Source organism: Cornus florida, unplaced genomic scaffold (genome assembly GCF_030987335.1).
Source record: "Cornus florida cultivar Cherokee Brave unplaced genomic scaffold, ASM3098733v1 CherokeeBrave_3.0.0_Hap2_Chr08, whole genome shotgun sequence".
In the NCBI taxonomy this organism is placed as follows: Eukaryota; Viridiplantae; Streptophyta; class Magnoliopsida; order Cornales; family Cornaceae; genus Cornus; species Cornus florida.
Window position 1 is genome coordinate 43814308 of NW_026775578.1, and position 14517 is coordinate 43828824.

Here is a 14517-nt window from a genome sequence, read left to right on the forward strand (position 1 = left end):
TCATCAAGTGGAGGAGTGCTGGCTGGTGATTGTGCATCAGCAATATCCCATTCGAGATTGAGTCTTTCGGCTCCATCTTTGACCCGAGAGGGGATATCCAGCGTTGTCATGCTAACGATTTCTTTTAAAAATGCTTTAGAAGTCTGGATGTGATGTTCTCCATTGTTGTCATCATAATAGCAATTGAGTGTTGTAACAAAGAGTCGTCATCCATCACAATAATATAACACTGGATCTTGATTGTGATAAGTTCCATCTAGAAGTCGGCGAGCAGTATCTTGTAGATGTAAGAAACTGTGAATTTCGAAGTGGTACGGAATAATGCTGTTAGCAATTTCTTCCGCGTTTAACAATGGATTATGCTGGTACTCATCTTGTGCTGTGAGCTTGAGATACCATATTTGATAAGGTTGGAAAAATTGAGTTTTTTCTCGTCACGCTCCAGATGAGCGCGGGAATGGACACCCAATGCCTGGTGTAAAAGGCATAGAGGGCTGTTAAATAATCGCTCCTCCTCTGGATCTTGTGTCCGGCCATGTATATGTTCCGGAAAAGCACGAAATCGATGAACCAAAGGTCGTTTGGAAGATATGTGTGGGTGGCGAAAGTCTCGCCAGCAGCATGGTGACCTGTCAAGTAAACTGCCATGGTGGCATAAGAAGGCCTGTGTAGCCTCGGATAGGTCTCCTGAAGCTCTGGAAGACAGCGGTGTGGGCAGTAGCATGATCTGGAAAGTGTGTCCACAGTGATGGTGATCATATGGCCATCTACAGAAGTGACTAGCTAGGCTGTGGTACGCGGGAATGGTCGGAGGTTCTGGTAAAACAACCGTACTAGCCGCGGGTAGACCGGCTTTGTGACAGGGGCAAGAATAGCGGTCAGGCCCCTCTGAATAATATCACGGTAAGCTGATCAGGTCAGCACCGATCGGGAGAAGAAATCTGTGTCAAAGACAGACTCATGGTTGACTGGCATACTCTCATATCGAGGTGTGGGCCTATCACGCGCCTGGTGAGCTGGCTGGCGTGATGGAGGTGGTACTGGTGTACGCTCAGCGCTAGCATGTGGTGGAGATGGTGAAGGTGTAAAAGCAGGATGAGCCTGGGAAGGAGATGGGATATGATCATCCTCAGCCTCAGGAGCAGGTGACTGAGGTGGTGTAGGCTGTACTGTCTCCTGAGTATGAGAGGGCTCGGCTGGCTCCTCTGTCCTAGGCCTAACATGCCTCTGCTGTCTATGAGGTCTCTGTGGCTTGTGTTACCTATTGGCAACAGTCTTGCGCTTAACCATGATCTGCAAAGAAAAACTTGCAATGGAAGTTAGTGCCAGAATAAAGAATTGTTAAACATAATATAGAATCATGCATGTCGAATAAGATAGACAAAATAGATATGACATGAATCTATGCAGGTGACTGGATATTAATCATGTTACGCAATATAAGTATGACATGCATCCAATGTGGAATATCATAGGCATTGGGCATAAATAAGATAGCATGAAAATGAGATATGATGAATGAAGTGTGTGTGTGAGATCTGTGAAGTTCGATCGATCATGAAAAAAAGTGAGATCGAACACAAAAGTTAGATCGATCGAAAGTGAGTGAGATAGATCTCACAACTTCGATCGATCTGAGACAAGAGTTCGATCGATCTCTCAAGATCGATCTGAGATACAAGTTTGATCGATCGAACTGTGCGACGATGAAAACTGAAAGGCCACAGATCTGTGACTTTTGAAGAACGGGGCCCACACGAACGTGTTTGTGGGCCCTACAACACATCAAATCAACAACTCCCATCACCCAAACATGGCCCATACTCCAAAATCAAACAAAAATATCAAAAATATATACAACGATATACATATTTCAAGCATCAACAATGGAGGTTCAATCATATATAAAGCATGAATCAAACATATCCACCATGCATGCATGAGATTGAAGCTTGAAATCGACTAGTGAGGTCTCGGATCTTACCCAAATCGAAGGGAGATGTGGATGCAAAGAGGGAGGGATGAAACCGAGATGAGAAAGAGAGAGAGAAGCTTGGTTCTCGCCGGAGATGGAAGATATGAATAGGTGTAGCGGCGGCGACGAGAGAGAAAAAAAAAGGGGGGGCGGGTTTTGAAGTTGAGGGTAAGTTAGATTGATCTAAATGATCGATCATGAGAACCCTTGATTTTAAAAAAAAAAAACATTCCCCGATTAGTTCGATCAATCGAACTCAGCTGAGATCGATCGAACTTTCTCTCTCAAAGTTTTTTTTTTTTTTTTGAATAAACATTTAATTAATTAAAAACTAAATAAATTAAAATATTTTTGAATTTTTGAAAACTTGATGAAAATTAAAACAAAATAAAATGAGAGAGAAAATAGAATAAACTGAAAATATTTTTGGATTTTTCAAAAGTTAAAAAGTCAAACTAAAGTTAAAACAATGAAATGAAGATTTGTTATCGATCAAAACAAGAGTTCGATCGATCAGATAGAGAGCTGAAATATGCAGGTTTTTGGTTCAAAAATTTGGCTAAGTGTTGGAACATGAGATCGATCGAACTGGAAAGTTGGATCGATTGAAGAACTTTCAGATTGATCTTGGAATGTTTCGAACGATCAGATAGAGAGCTGAAAATATGCAAGTGGATGCAGGCTGAAAATTTTTCTAAGTGTTGAATCATGAGATCGATCAAACTTGGAAGTTGGATCGATCAAATGTCTCTTGATCAATCTAAGAATTAGTTCGAACGATGGGACAGAGAGGTGATTTGGATGCAGGTTCTGCAGGCTCAAAAATATTCTAAGTGTCAACACTCAAGATCGATTAAACAGGATAGTTGGATCGATCGAAGTTCCTATGATCGATCCAACTGAGAACTAAGATCGCAGATTTTTCTTGGATCGATAGGACAGAGAGCCTATTTGGATGTAGGCTTGAAAATTTTCTAAGTATTGGATTCAGATGGAAGTTCAATCGATCGAACTCAGGTATGAGATCGATCGAACTTATGCAGAATGCTCAAAATTGACATGCAAGCTTATGCAATCCTCACCAAAGTTCCTTGAAATGCATATAAACCAAAAACAAGTATCTAGACTTCGCAAGAAATGAAATGTAAGATAGAAATGGGGGAGGAATAGGGTTTTGACACCCTACGAATGCTTTTGCTAGTCTTTAACGTCTCTAGCAAGACATTGGGTTCTTTTAGCCCGGATCGAAGATCTTATAATGCATCCCCTCCTTGTTGGGGTGATAAATATCTTGAGCCCCACCCAACAAATTGTTCTTGGAAGAACTTGTTGGATCAAACTCAAAAGAAGTTTTTGATCCTTTGCCTATGCAATTACAACCTTTGGGCTTCCACGCCCTTTCAAAACAAGAGTTTGAAACAAGACTTTTAGAATGCAAGGTTGAAGATGAAGCTTTAGAAACCATTGAGTCACATAAAAACTCATTTCCTTCACTACTGAATTCATGACATTTTTCCACAACATTGACCTCTCCTTCATACTTGTCAAATGAATTGGGTGTTGGATTGAATATGTTCAATTTCACCTTCATGTGGCCAAAAAAGATCTTCATTACCCCCGTTCTACAATTGATGTTGGCATTAACGGTTGCCAAGAAAGGACGGCCAAGGATAACGAGAATTTGGCTCTTAGGATTGGGAACCGGTTCCGTGTCTATGACAACGAAATCAACGGGAAAGAAGAATTTATCAATCTTAATCAAAACATCTTCAATGACACCTCTAGGCTTTTTAATGGATCGGTTGGCAAGTTGCAAAACTACCGACGTCGGTTTCAATTCACCTAAGCCTAGTTTGACATAAACCGAGTAAGGAAGAAGGTTAACACTTGCTCCTAAGTCAAGAAGTGCCCGATTAATGATATGTTCACCAATGATGCATAATGTAGTGGGTGAACCGGGGTCCTTAAACTTTGGAAGAGTATTATGTTGCAAAATGGAGCTTACTTGATTGGTCAAAACCACTTTTTTTGGTGCTTGGCTTTTGTTCTTCCGCTTTTGGGTGCAAAGATCTTTTAAAAACTTAGCATAAGCCGGTATTTGCTTGATTGCATCCAAAAGTGGAAGGTTAACTTTTACTTGCCTAAACATTTCCAAAATCTCATTGGTCTTGACTTTTTGCTTGTCTTTTGAAATGGATCCTTTTAAGGCATCCGGAAATGGAACCTTTGGTTCAAACCCTTTTTCAAGATTTTTTTTTGAACTCTGTTCAACACAAGAAGTTTTCAAATCATTTTTTAATAAAACTTTTTCAACATCATTTTTCAAAACTTCTTTTTCAAACACATTTTTTAAGACTTTCTCATCTACAAGGTCATGTGTATGCAATGAAGGAGGAATAGGATATGAAACGGGACGGGTGACATATTGTAGTTGCACCGGTTCACTCTCTTCATTGGTCATTTCTACTTGATTATCTACAACTCTACCACTCCGCAAGGTAGTCACCGCATTAACATGTTCTATGGTACACCCCTCCGATAAGGATTGGATTTCCACAACACATTGTTGCTTAGACGGGGCATTAATAGGCATCTTTCCCTTCTCTCTAGCATTAAGAGTGCTAGCTATTTGCCCTACTTGGGTTTCTAGCTTTGCAATAGATTAAGAGTGAGGATGAAGCAATTGTTTATTAGCTTCTAAAGTGCCTAAAGCATTTAAAACTTTCTCTTCAAAAGCGGGACTTCTAGAATTACCTTAGGAATATGATTGGTTGGGAAAATGAGAATTAGATAATTGATTCCCTTGTGATTGGTATGGCCTATAACCTTGGGATCCTTGGTTTTGAATTGGAGGTGGAATATACTTCCCTTGAAAACCGCCCTAGGGAGGGTTTGAGCCTTCCCCTTGGATTTTCCATGAGAAGTTCGGATGATTTCTCCAACTTGGATTGTAATGAGTACCATAAGGATTGTTCCCTTGGTTCACAAAAGCCGCATTGACTTATTCATTAGGTTTACTTTGCACTTGTCCATGAGGACAATGAGAAGTAAAATGAAGAACACTAGCACAAGTCATACATGATTCATTTGATGCACGATGAGAATGGTTAGGGAAGGAAGTTACTTGGTTTACCGAGTTTTGGTTAATCAAAAATTGATCAAACCTTTAAGACAAAGACTTCATTTCGGCGGCTATCTCATTAGAATTATCGACTTAAAGTAAGCTAACACTCTTCCTACCTTGTATATTTCTACCATTCTTTGATGACAATGTTCTATGCAATGAATTCTCACTCATGCTTTCATAGAGATGCCATATGTCATCCTCATACCTATCAATGTAAGAGCCACCCATGGACGCATCAACCATACCCTTATAATTACCCGATAAGCTCTCAAAAAAATATTAAACTAATTACCATTTAGGCATGTCATGATGTGGACACTTCCTTAGCAATTCATTGAAGCGTTCCAATGCCTCATGGAATGTCTCCCCATCCCCATGTGTAAATTCTCTAATTGAAGTTCTCATGGCATTGGTCTTAGAAACCGGATAGTACTTCTTCAAAAACTCTTGTTGCATTTCTGCCCAAGAAGTGATTGAAAAAGGCCTAAGATTGTTAAACCAATATTTTGCCTTGTCTTTAAGGGTGAATGGAAAAAGTTTAAGCCTTAAGACTTCTTCCGGCATGTCCGTGTATTTCACGGTAGAACAAACTTCAAGAAACTCATCCAAATGCTTATAGTGTTCTTCACTTGGAAGTCCATGAAAGTTAGGAAGCATTTGAATGGTTTGTGCTTTCATTTCAGAATGGTGTGCTCGAAATGGTGGTAATTGAATGCATGTGGGTGCATTATATTCATTTGGCACATAATGGTCTCTCAAAGCAAGTGGTGGGTTAGCAACTTGAGGTACAACATGAACACCTTGATTTTGAATTCCACGATTGACCATAGGAGGTTGTGGAGCATACATTGGCCTTGGTATTCCGAATGGAACTTAGCCTTGTTGTTGTGGTGGTGGGTGAATGTATGGCCTAAGCATGCCTAATGGTACTTGAATGTTCTCATTGTGTACATTTGGATGAAGGATGCCTTGTTGGTCTATGTGACCAAGGTCCTCAACATGATCATCATTATGGTCATCCATTGATAGGCGGGTTCTATTTGAACTTCCCCTTCCCCTAAGATTTCTAACGATGGATTCGAGATGCAAATCAAAAGGGATAAGAGTTGGTCTCAATGAACGACGACCATGCATGCACAATAACAAATAAGCAAGCACAACAAATGAACAAACACTTTGCCTTCACAACAATACAATTAAACTTCCTCTACAAACACAATTCCCATGTTTAAAACAATAATAATACAATGACAAGAAAAATGCCTCCACGCGGGCTCACGATTTAACTAAGGAGATTGAGTCAAGAAAGTCTCACAAAGGTCTTATAGCACTTCAACTCCAAATTTAGCTTAGCTTAGCAATTTTTTAGAATTTTTAGCTTTTTCCTTTATTTTGCTTTGATTTGCTTTGCTCCTTAGCTTGGATGCTCCTTTGCTTGGCTTCTTTCCAACAATACACCTAGTTAAGTGAAAACAAACACAATAAGTAACCAAAAAGAAAAATGAAATCAAAGTAAAGAAAAGGCACAATTAAAAGAGTACTAATTCCTAATGAATTCCACAAATACGACATTGCCAAATCCCCGGCAACGGCACCAAAAACTATGATGACTTGCAGAGGGTACGCATAAGATAATGCACAACACTTTGAGTTTGGAAATTGGTGTCAAGTGGGCATCATAGTTTAAATTTATAAACCGCTTAACACCTATACTATGTAGTATGAGTGAGAAGGGATCGTCCCAAGGGATTGGAGTAGTACTTGAATGTGAAATTGCAACTAGGGTTAGTAAGTCGAATGATCAAACAAGTGATTGGTTGGTTGTTTAAACTAGAGAGCAACTAAATTAAATTAAGTAAGAATGCAATGCTAAAGAGAGTAAGTAAGGGAGAGAGAGATCTTGAGGTTTAGAGATCGCCACCAAGCAATGCATTTTTATATCATTGACAAGTGATTAATGAGGGCAACTAGTGGGTTGTAATAGTGGTGTGTATGTATTTGGTTGATTCAATAAGCAAGGATGACTAGTTAAGCATGTATTGTCTAAACATCATGTAAAAGGCACAATATATCTAAGTTATGAAGCATATATTGTCTAAACAGCATGTGAAAGGCACAATAAATCAAAACAAGTTATTAATCATTTCATTAAGCTCACAATCCAACACAAGGATAGAGACATATGCTAATTGCATTCACAAGCTTGGATCATCAAACAACAAGCATAGATTGTCCTTCCATTTAACACTACACTACAACTACACTACATCTACACTACTAGCATGAAAATAAACTAGGGGAGAGGCATAATCTATCAAGAGGTAAGCATGAAACATCAAGAGAATCACAAAAGCATTCTTTTAAGCACAATGTTTTGACAATCTTTAAATCTATAGCATCAATACACATAGACATATATCAATAACATAAAATCTAGAGATAAACACATGAACATCTATTCTAACATACATAGGCATATGGATAGAATGAAACGACCAATTGGAAGCATTAAACTACATAAATCATTGAATAAACAAGATCTATATATATCAAAGTGTCAAAACATCAATTACAACACTAATCCCTCAATAATACACAAGATTAAGATATAGAAAGCATGCTTGGGGCTAACTCTAGCCCCAAGAGGATGTCTAGCTACTCATGGTGATGAAGCTCCAACACTTAAGGGCTAACTCCATGGTTGAAATCTGCTCTTTGTTGATAAAGAGTCTCCAATTGTGTCTCTAGCCTCCTCCTCCTCTAAACTTCCTCTCCAAAAGATGATATGAAAGTAATGTTGGCTCCTTTTGAAAAAGCAATCCTTATCCCTATTTAGGTAGGTCAAAATGACACCCAAAATGAGCTGGGGTCGTGCACACAATATTCCCTAATGATTGGATAAAGGACAACTTTCAATGAGATGGAATTTTAACTTTTTCGCACTGGAGGAAGTTCAATAGATCGAACCTTGGTCTTGGATCGATCGAACTGGCTGAGATCTATCGAACATAGGCTGGATCAATCCAACTGGCTGAGCTTTTTGGAAAAAGACAAATCTGAGATATTTATGGGAAAAGGACAAAAGTGGTTAGTAGTGGTACAGCTGTGGATAAGATCAATCATTTGAATAAGGACAAAAGTGTTTGATCGATCGAACTTTTGGAACTTTATACTTTTCGGTCAAGGCTTGGATCTACCTTGAAGTGCTGAGATCGATGGGTGTTCGATCAATCGAACCTTGAACTTGGATCGATCGAACTTTGCTGTTTTCCACCTTTGACTTCATTTGCTTCTTTCTTTCTCCACTTTGCTCCTTCCTTCGTTCAATCTCAGAATTGCTTCAATTAAGCTTTTATTTGGCTGAGTTAGCTTATTTTCAGGATAAGTGCCTGAAAGTGGAAATAATATGGAATCAATCTAAAACTGTAAAGTAAGATAGATAAAGGTACTAGAATGCCTAAGCTTAAGGGGTTTAAATACGCACTTTTCAGTGCTCATCAATAAGTTAATTCAGCTGAATTAAAGCATAAAAGATGCAATCTCAAGCTTAGTGGAAAAAAGGAGCAAAGTGGAAACAAAGTGGTGGAAAACAGCAATCTTCGATCGATCAGACCAAGCTCAAATCGATCTCACAATGATTGTTCCAACCATGCCAAGATGGATTGTGCCTCACGTCCTTATCCTCAGGAAATTTCCATCTTCGATCGATCCAACATTACTTCGATTGATTGGACTTCTTTGATCTTATCCCCACCTACCACTTTTGTCCTTTTCCCAAAATATCTCAAAAATATCTCAGATTTGTCATTATTCCAAAAAGGCGCTGCCATAGTTCGATCGATCTGACCACCCTTGTGATCGATCGAACCTCCTCAAGTGCGAGAAAAATAGAGTTCCAGCCAATTAAAAAGTGTGCTCGTGGTGCAATCATTTGGAGGTCCTAGTGCACGAGGTTTGACCATTGGGTGTGACACTTGAGCTACCAATATAAGGATTTTAGGCTATTTTATACAAATACAATCTTAGAGAAAGGAACCATATACACAAGAGAGGTTAGAGGAGTCTAGAGATTAGAGAGACACACACCATTTGAAAGTTCTTCCACTCATCTAGGGTTTCCATCAAGGAGAAGAAGATCATTCCTACCATGGAGATGGCCCTTGAGGGTTGGATGACTACATCAATGAGTGGCTAAACCATTCTCTTAGGGCTAGAGATAGCCCTAAGCATGCCTCCTAGACCGATGTTTTGTATTTTGAGGGGATTTGTGTTATAATTCTTTTCTTGACATTTGATTTATATATGAATCTTATTTCTACAATGATTTGTGTAGTTTAATACTTCCAATTGATCATTTCATTCTATTCATATGTCTATATATGCTAGAATAGATGTTCATGTGTTTATCTCTAGGTTTTGTGATATTGATGTATGTCTATGTGTGTTGATGCTATGAATCTAGTGATGGTCAAGGCATGGTGCTTTAATGGAATACTCTTGTGGTTTGTTTGATGGTTTATACTCATTTCTTGATGGATTGTGCCTCTTCCTTAGTTTAATTAGTTTAATCTTCATGTCCATAGTTTAGTTGTAGTGTAATTGCCTTACTTTCTTAGATGAGAGGACAATCCATGCTTGTTGTTTGATGTTCCATACTTATGAATGCAAGTAGTATACATCTCTAATTTGATGATGTGTATTGATTGTGGACTTAAAAGAAGGAATAATGGCTTAACTTGATATGTTATGCTATTCACTAGTTTGGCTAGACAATGTATACTTATTTAGTCATCAATGCTTGTTGATTCAATTAATGACACACACTAGTATTGCAACATATAATCCCCCTCATCCATTACACATTGAGTGTTTAGGAAGGTGATATTTGGTGGTGACCTCTAAGTCCCAAGATCCCTCTCTTATATTCTCTACATTTTACTCTACTTCAATTGTTTTACCTTGCATCCATTTAGTTGACATTGTAGTTAATTAACCAATCAAAACATCTTTGATCATTTGACCTACTAATCCAACATTGATTTCTAAGCTAAATACACTCCATTTCCCTTGGGACAATCCCTACTCACCCTAGCTATATTTATAGTTAGAAGTGGTAGTGGCATTCTATAAATTTAAACTTGGCCACACTACACTCCGTTTTGTGCTTCGTGCTAGGCGCGCACCAAGTTTTGGCGCCGTTGCTAGGGATCGAACCCGGGTCACTCGCGTGATAGGCGGGAATACTTACCACTATAACAACAAGGCCATGTTCCATTGGGAGTGCCTCGGCCAATTTTTACTCCACAACCTCCCGTTGCTCAAGTTAATCATGGTGCTTATGTAGCACCACCGGTTGTGAATCCTCATATTGCTTGCGTGACCATTATGTGCCAAATGAATATAATGCACCTACATACATTCAATTGCCCCATTTAAAGCACATCACTATGAAATTAAATCGCAAACTATTCAAATGTTTCTTAATTATCATGGACTTCCAAGTGAAGAACCTTACAAGCATTTAGATGAGTTTCTTGAAGTGTGTTCGACTGTGAAATACACGGACATGCCGGAAGAAGTTTTAAGATTAAAACTTTTTCCTTTCACCCTTAAAGATAAGGCAAAATATTGGTTCAACAATCTTAGGCCTTTTTCAATAACTTCTTGGGCAGAAATACAACATGAGTTCTTGAAAAAGTACTATCCGGTTTCAAAGACTAATACAATAAGAACCTCAATTCGAGAATTTTCTCAAGGGGATGGGGAATTGTTTCACGAGGCATGGGAACGCCTTAACGACTTGCTTAGGAAGTGTCCACATCACGACGTTCCTAAATGGCAATTAGTGCAATTTTTCTTTGAAAGTTTGTCGGATAATTTTAAAGGAATGGTAGATGCTTCCATGGGTGGTTCATATCTTGATAGGATGAGGATGATATATGGCGTCTCTATGAGAGCATGAGTGAGAATTCAATGCATCGATCATTGTCTTCTAAAAATGGTAGAAATCTAGGTGGAAGGAAAAATGTCAGCTTATATCAAGTTGATAATTCCAATGACATAGCCGCCGAAGTCAATTCTTTATTTCAAAGGTTTGATCAACCAAAATTCAGTGAATCAAGTATCTTCCTCCCCTAATCATTCTCATCACAATTCCAATGAATCTTGCATGACTTGTTTTAGTGTCTTACATTTTACTTCCAATTGTCCCCATGGACATGTGCAAAATGAGAACCATGAACAAGTGAATGCCGCATTTGTCAACCAAGGGAATAATCCCTATGGCACACATTACAATTTCGGGTGGAGGAAACATCCAAACTTCTCTTAGAAAAGCCAAGAAGAGGACTCAAACCCTCCCCAAGGTGGTTTTCAAGGCAAATATGTTTCGCCCCCAATGCAAAGCCAAAGTTCCCAAGGTTATAGGTTATATTTTCAATCATCACATGGAAACCAATTTTTTAACTCTCATTTTCCTAATCAATTATCTTATTTTCAAGGAAATTCTAGGAGTCCTGCTTTTGAGGAAAAAGTGTTGACTGTTTTGGGTACGTTGTAGACAAACACCCAATTACTTCATTCCCATTCTCAATCCATTGCGAAACTAGAAACCCAAGTTGGGCAAATAGCTAGTACCTTAAATGCTAGGGAAAAGGGGAAGATGGCTTTGAATCCACCTCCCAAGCAACAATTTGTTGTGAAGACCAATTCTTCATTGGAAGGTCACACAATTGAGCATGTCAATGCGGTGACAACCTTAAGAAGTGGAAAAATTGTTGACAACCAAGTTGGAGTTCACAATGAAGAGAGTGAACCGGTACAACCAAAAGTTGATACCCATCCCATTTCACATTTTATTCCTCCTTCGTTGCATGTGCATGTCTCCTTTGTTGAGAAAGTTTTGAAAGATGATTTGAAAAATTCTTGTGTTGAAAGTGATTCCAAAAAGGATTTTGAAAAAGATTTTGAGCCAAAAGTTCCATTTCCAGATGCCTTAAAAAGATCCAATTCTCTTGAAAAATAACAAGGCAAAGTGAATGAAATCATTGAAATGTTTAGGCAAGTGAAGATTAATCTTCCTCTCTTGGATGCAATTAGAAAAATTCCAGCATATGCCAAATTCTTGAAAGATCTTTGCACCCAAAAGAGGAAGAACAAGAGCCAAGCATCAAAGAAAGTTGTCTTGACCGAGCAAGTAAGCTCCATTTTGCAACACAACACTCTCCTAAAATTTAAGGACCCCGATTCACCTACTACTTCTTGCATCATTGGTGACCATGTCATTAACTGGGCTCTTCTTGATTTAGGAGCAAGTGTGAACCTTCTTCCATACTCGGTGTATGTTCAATTGGGCTCAGGAGATTTAAAACCAACGTCGTTGGTTTTGCAACTAATCGACCGATCCATCAAAAAGCCCCAGGGTATTATTGAGGATATGTTGATTAAAATTGATAAATTCTTCTTCCCGGTCGATTTCATATTCATAGACACGGAACCGGTCACAAATCCCAAGAGCCAAATTTCGACTTTCCTTGGCCGTCCCTTCTTGGTAACCGCTAATGGCAACATAAACTGTAGGGCAGGGGTAATGAAAATTTCATTTGGGCATATGAACGTGAAGTTGAACATACTCAATCCAACCCCGAATTCTTTGGACAAACATGAAGAGGTTTGTGTTGTTGAAAAATGCATTGAAAATGAATGTGAAAAATTTAAGTCTTTCATTGATGTTGAACATTCCTATGGTTTGCTTTCCAAAAAGACTTCAAAGAAAAATGTTTTCAAACCAAGTGTTGAAAGGGTATGGAGGCCCAAAAATTGCTTTGATTAAGGACCATCAATCTCCTTTGAATCAAATCCAGTGAGTTCTCTAGGGAATAATTTGTTGGGTAGCATTCAAAATGCTTTTCACCCCGCTAAGGAGGGGATGCATAACAAGATTTTTGATCCGGACTAAAGAGCCCGACGTCTTGCTAGAGACGTTAAACACTAGTGATTCGTAGGGTTTTTAACCCTATTCCTCCCTCATTTCTATCTTATCTTTCTTTTCTTCCATCGTCTAGATATATTCTGGGATCATACACATCATTTGAGACTTTGACGCGGAATGCATGTGTTTTCATTTTCGAATTAGACATTTAGTGTCTGCTCGATTGATCTGAGAAGAAGTTTGATCAATCGAACAATCATCCCTGCATATTCCCATCTTCCTATCCCATCGGGCGAAAATCTCTGCATATTTTATCACTCTGTGTATCGTGCGAACTTTCTTCCTGATCGATCTGAGTATTCCTAGATCGATCTAGCTTTCCTTCAGATCGATCTGTGTCCCATACTTAGAAAAAAATTTAAAACCATGAAAAATTATCTCTCTATGTATCGTTCGAAGATCTCTGTAGGTTTTCACCTGTTCGATTAATCGAGTTCCGATCAATCAATCTTCGATCGATCTGTGCACTTCCGTTGACTTTGACTTCTTTTTAAATTTCAAATTTCAAAATAAATAAAAAATAAAAATAAAAATTTTTATTCCAAAAATTAAAAAATAATTTTCAGTTTAAAAAAAATATATATATATATATATATATATGTATATATATATATATATATATATATATATATAAATTTCCAGAAAGATTTTCAATTTTCAAAATTCTATTAAAAAAAAAAATCAAAAAAAATTTGTCGTTTTGTGAGTTCGATCGATCTGAGTATCTTCATGATCGATCTGTGTCAGATCGATCTGACCAACTGTGTGATGGATTTGACATGTTGGAAGCCGTTTTAAAAAAAATAACCCAAGGGTCACTTAGATCGATTTACACATTGATCCAAGACCCACCTTCTCTCCCACCGCTGTTTCATCGTCTTCCCCACTTCCGGCAACTTCTCAAGGCTTCCCAACTCCATCTCCGAACTCCTCTCATCTCATCTCTCTCGGTCCACTTCTCTCACTCTCTTGTTGGTAAGTTTTAATTTTGTTTTCAATTTTCGAGCTTAATCTAGTGATTTCCACGTTCCCTAAAGTAGATCTAGAGCTTCCCATGATTTGTTGTTGCCATTTTTGAGTTTTTAAGCACATGTATATATATATATATATATATATATATATGTATGTATATTTGCATATATTTTGTTTTCGAATTTGATTTCGGGCGTCACGTGTCGATTTAAGTGACCATTCTTGCTTTGTTGAGGTGTATAGGAGCCTACGAGCATATTTGAATGCCCCTGTGTTGTCTATGTCACAAATCCGTGACTATTCATGTTTTTCCACAGGTTCGATCGATCACACTAGTGCTCTGATCGATCAGAGCACGATCAATCTCAATCATGTCATGATCGATCCAACTTAGATCGATCCCATCTTTTTCATGATCGATCGAACTTCACTGCTTTGCATATAGAACTCATA

At 38.3% G+C, this 14517-nt stretch overlaps 1 protein-coding gene and 1 pseudogene across 1 annotated transcript; one reads left to right on the forward strand and one right to left on the reverse strand.

Annotated features, from left to right (window-relative positions):
* Positions 1 to 912: 912 nt before the first annotated feature.
* On the reverse strand, positions 913 to 14012 carry LOC132270150 (extensin-like). Its single transcript, XM_059771352.1, has 2 exons — positions 13945 to 14012; positions 913 to 1234 (listed from the first exon to the last, which is right to left on the reverse strand). Exons 1-2 carry the CDS (start codon positions 14010 to 14012, stop codon positions 913 to 915), a joined length of 390 nt encoding a protein of 129 aa, XP_059627335.1.
* LOC132272051 (small nucleolar RNA R71) lies at positions 5404 to 5502 on the forward strand (annotated as a pseudogene).
* Positions 14013 to 14517: the final 505 nt, after the last annotated feature.